Consider the following 4,013-nt stretch of genomic DNA (forward strand, 5'->3'; position numbering starts at 1 on the left):
GATGGAGGCAGGAGACTTGCTTGAGCCCAGGAGTTGGAGGTTGCTGTGAGCTGTGATGCCACAGCACTCTACCCAGGAGGACAGCTTGAGGCTCTGTCTCGAAAAAGAAAGGAGAAAGAAATACTAAGAATGTGAATGCTGAGATGTTAACAATGATCATCTCTACTCTAGGTAGTAGTTATTTACTTCTTTGTTGTTTCTTGTATTTACCTACAAGAAAGCAAATGTTGCTTTTATAGTTAGGAAAAAAATCATACTTTCTAAAAACAAATGGGTTTAGGATTTTAGGATGGTGGGTTTGCTTCTGAGATCACTCTGGGCCTTAGCTCTTCTTTGCCTACCGGTACCTCCACCACAAAACATTGGTTGACCAGGGGATAGGGACTCACTCACCTTTGGGGTTCTCCTTCCCCCAGCCTATCAGTCAGGACATAGCTGGTCTTCTCGCCCTCTTTGGTCAAACCCTGGCAGGGAAGGGGGGAGTGAGAGATGGGGCCTGAGAACTTTGGACAGTTCAGGTGAAGTGTGACCAAGAGAGGTTAAGCCTTTCTACCTGGTTCCCAGCTCTGGGTCCTCTCTCTGAAATAGGGCCAAGATTGACAAGTTGGGGACCCTGGTAGCAGGTACCCCACCTTCCATGACAACCAGCACCATGACCACCAAATAACAACTGTTTACTGGTGGAAAAGCCCATCATCTTTAAGGGCCATAGACAGAGGTCAGGAGGCGTGGATGTGGTTTCTGGTGGCCGCTGAACTCCTGAGTAAACATCTGAAGGGAAACTCCATAGTCAGGGACAGGTTTACCTCATTCCTTACTATATCCCCAGTGCTCAGAACAAGGTCTGGCCCAGAATGGACACCAAGTGACATGTGCTAAGCCAGAGAAAGGAAGGAGAGAATGGCTCTGCCTTCTTTTAGCAGGACAGTGAGAACGATGACAGCCCTAACCCCAGATTGAAGAGTCAGTCCAATTTGGAATGGAAGCTGTGTAAACCTGAGCAAGTGAAAAAATCTTGATATATCTCAGTTTCTTAAAATGTAGTGGGCATAAAGACCTACCACAAAGGATTGTAAGGATTTTAAACCTGATATGGTTGGATACGTAAGCAAGACACTTAACAGTGGTTACATATGGGGAATGGGATAGGGTAGTAGGGAGAGATTCATTACTTCAGGGAAAGAGTACTTAAAAGTTTTTACCTTCTACTATCTAGAACTTTTTGGAATTTATTCCCACAAGCATGTATTACATATAATAAAAATTAGTTTGTTGAAACTAAGGACTGATTACACAGGTGCCCAAGTGGCAACTTCCCCAGTACTGAAATCCTGATACCACCCTGCAGATAGCCACTCAGCTTTGGCTTCACCAGAGACCAGGACTGAATTGTGGTCATACCTGACCCTAGGGCAGGGCTCCTCACCTGGACAGGTTCCCCATCACGCCACACCAGACTTTCTCCATCACTTTCCCAGCAAAGGTGAACTTCCTGGCCCACCCATGCCTCTGGGATGGTCAGCTCCACCCGGAACCAGCAGGTCCACCATCTGCAAGAGAGCCCTTGTGATGGGCCTAGGGAGGGATACCATGTCCTGAAATACTTCCTTCAGCTAAGTGTCAGCAAAGCCTTGAGACTTTCTCCAAGAATCGGTAGCATCACAAGTTACTCAGAGTTGAGCCACAGGAAAGGAACAAGGGGAGCAGCAAGATGAGAAAAAGAGGCAGAGAAATCGTGGTCCAGGATCCAATTAGGGTGCCCTTTACAAAGGGTGTGCAGACGCAGAGATGGGGAGATAAAAACTCTCCCCTGAAGACTCTGAGGAACCAGGGAGCTGTTCCCAGCAGAGGGTGTTGCTCTGTCCCTTGCAGCTGTCTAGGGCAGGTAGCCGACAAAGAAGGTGTGGCCGAGGCTAGGTTAGGAGCAGGATGTGGGGTGTTGTCTCACCTTAGGCCCGCTGGCCCAGCCCTCCCATCGGGAGTCACTCACGTCGGTCCGAAGCTGTCGCCGATCTGCGCGGGGCTGAAGTTCTGCTGGATTGCCTCCTGGTAGGGAAGCCTCTCCGGCGTCAGGAAGCTGGAGAGCGCGGCCACGGGGCACGTTTCCCCAAAGAGCCTGCGCGGGAGGGTCCGGTGGGCGCGCGCTCGAGGCCGCCCCTTTTCTGTCCGTGGGCCAGCCGGCCGGTCGGGAGAGGGTTGTCTGGCAACCTCACAGCACATCCTACCTCCTCCCTTTCCCTTCTGGACCCTTTCCCTATCATCGGCGGGCACTTTGTCCCGCGGCCCAGGTGGCTGCAGCTTAGGTTTCCCCCCGGAAGGAAAGGCTGAGACGCATGGCTACGTCCCGCGGCTCCCCAGACGAGGACACACCTGCCGCGGAGGTTACAGTCGGTAAAGTAAAGCGGCGACACGAACTTCTCCACCCGCTCCAGCGTGGTGCGCCAGTGCTTCAAAGCCGGCGCCCCCGCCATCGCTACGCCCTGGCTCCTCTCCCCGGAAGGCTCCCCAGCACTGCCGGCGTGGTCCACTGACTGAAACCAAAGGTTCCGGCATCGGGAGGACGCCTTCCAGCCCCGGGCAGCTTTTCTTGCAACACCAGCGGCTTCTACAAGTCAGTTGCTGTCAGACCTTTGAGCCAGGAGTTGGAAGCTAGAAGCTGTACTTTTCCAGGTCCGAGCTAGTCGGCTTATAAGGTAAATCCTTAAATAAAGTGGGAAGATTAACGATTAAAGCTCCCGTAGATCCCTGCATAGAGACTTTGGGTCATTCAGCAGGAAGGGCAGGAACCTCGGCTGCTGCAGACCCAGCCTCAGAAGCTAGCTCTGGCTACTTCCTCGAACACGAAAACAGGCATGTTTTCATACTAGAAGACATGGTGTTAAGGAGCAGGAAGGACAGCTTCAGTGATCCCAGTTTCCTCTGTTACACGTTTTACTTCACGTATATATGTCTAACTCTTGCCCATCACGAGAAACTCTGCAAAGATTTTGAGATGGCAGATCAGTCAGAGCACTGAAGATTCCCCACAGAATAATATATTTCACTGTACAGGTTTGTAAAGTCCAGGGAAGCCCTAATTCCAGAAACAGACTTCCAATTTCATTCTTATCCCTAGTATTCCACTAGCAGCTTTATTTTTTCCTTCCCGGGGCTGCCAGAGTCCTTGATTATAAAATTAGGAAGAAAAAGTATGTATACAACATTGGCCCTGATATTTTAATGGAAATATTGACCAGGTTTACATTTCAAATGCAAATCACATTGAAAGGTGACCAAGTACAGAATGCCAAATGTGATTTAAAATAAAGGTAACTTTCTGCTGTATATAATGCAGGTTAGGTTTAGAGCTTGGAGCTTAAATGTCAAACAGCAGGAGGAATGAAACTGCTGCTTGTTAAAACCCAGGTTGCAGGCAAAGCTTTTTTGCTGGTTGCATTGATAGGTTGGGGTTTTCTCCTAAACTGACCAAGAAACCCTATCCTGACTGGAAGGCAGGTGCTCTGGAGCTAACACTGTGTGGTGTTGGGAGGGTGGGAAGAGATATGGCTAGGGCTTCCCCTGATCACATCCCATCAATTTCCCCTGTAATTCAAGGTATATGTCTGTCTTTCTTGAGGGGGCATGAGGGTAAGTAAATTATTGCTTAGAAAACCTCATTATCTTTTTCCTCACTGAGTACATTATTACTCTTCCTCCAAGTCAGGTACTGCCCCAGGTCTGCCCTAGAATTTTCTTCTCCCACGAGACTTTTTGCCATGTTATACTGTGGCTCACACACTTCTGTCTGCCTACAACAAAAAAGGCATGTGTTTTCAAAGTCCAGGAACCAAAAAGATTTTTCTTTTTGGTGGTGGTGTTGGGGGTTTTAAAAAGCAAATGTAAATGACACAAAATAATAACTGTCGGTTATTATCTAAGATTAGGGTAATAGTTACTGGAGAAAAATCCACCAGAGTACTGGGATGGACTCAGTGGTCTCTGTTTATAAAGTCCAGGCTAACCACATATAAAAA

General features: G+C 48.7%; 1 protein-coding gene across 4 annotated transcripts in view; it reads right to left on the reverse strand.

Annotated features, from left to right (window-relative positions):
* The window catches only part of MAN2C1 (mannosidase alpha class 2C member 1), a 12,798-nt gene extending 10,287 nt beyond the window's left edge, over window positions 1-2,511 (reverse strand). For 2 of the 4 annotated variants that reach the window (XR_002771941.1, XM_023509949.1), the window contains exons 1-3: window positions 1,991-2,466; window positions 1,427-1,550; window positions 394-464 (exon numbers count right to left, since the gene is read on the reverse strand). Coding sequence is in view for 3 of the 4 variants with exons in the window: in XM_023509949.1 (XP_023365717.1) it covers window positions 394-464; window positions 1,427-1,550; window positions 1,991-2,220 (425 nt within the window). In the remaining variant the exon portion in view is untranslated. Of the gene's footprint in view, window positions 1-393; window positions 465-1,426; window positions 1,551-1,990 lie in introns of all 4 variants that reach the window. The other 2 variants (XM_012801916.2, XM_003784530.3) reach the window with 2 other exon arrangements.
* Between the last annotated feature and the right edge of the window lie 1,502 nt (window positions 2,512-4,013).

The sequence above is a fragment of the Otolemur garnettii genome, unplaced genomic scaffold (assembly GCF_000181295.1).
Source record: "Otolemur garnettii isolate 467f Iridium unplaced genomic scaffold, OtoGar3 scaffold00011, whole genome shotgun sequence".
Taxonomy (NCBI): Eukaryota; Metazoa; Chordata; class Mammalia; order Primates; family Galagidae; genus Otolemur; species Otolemur garnettii.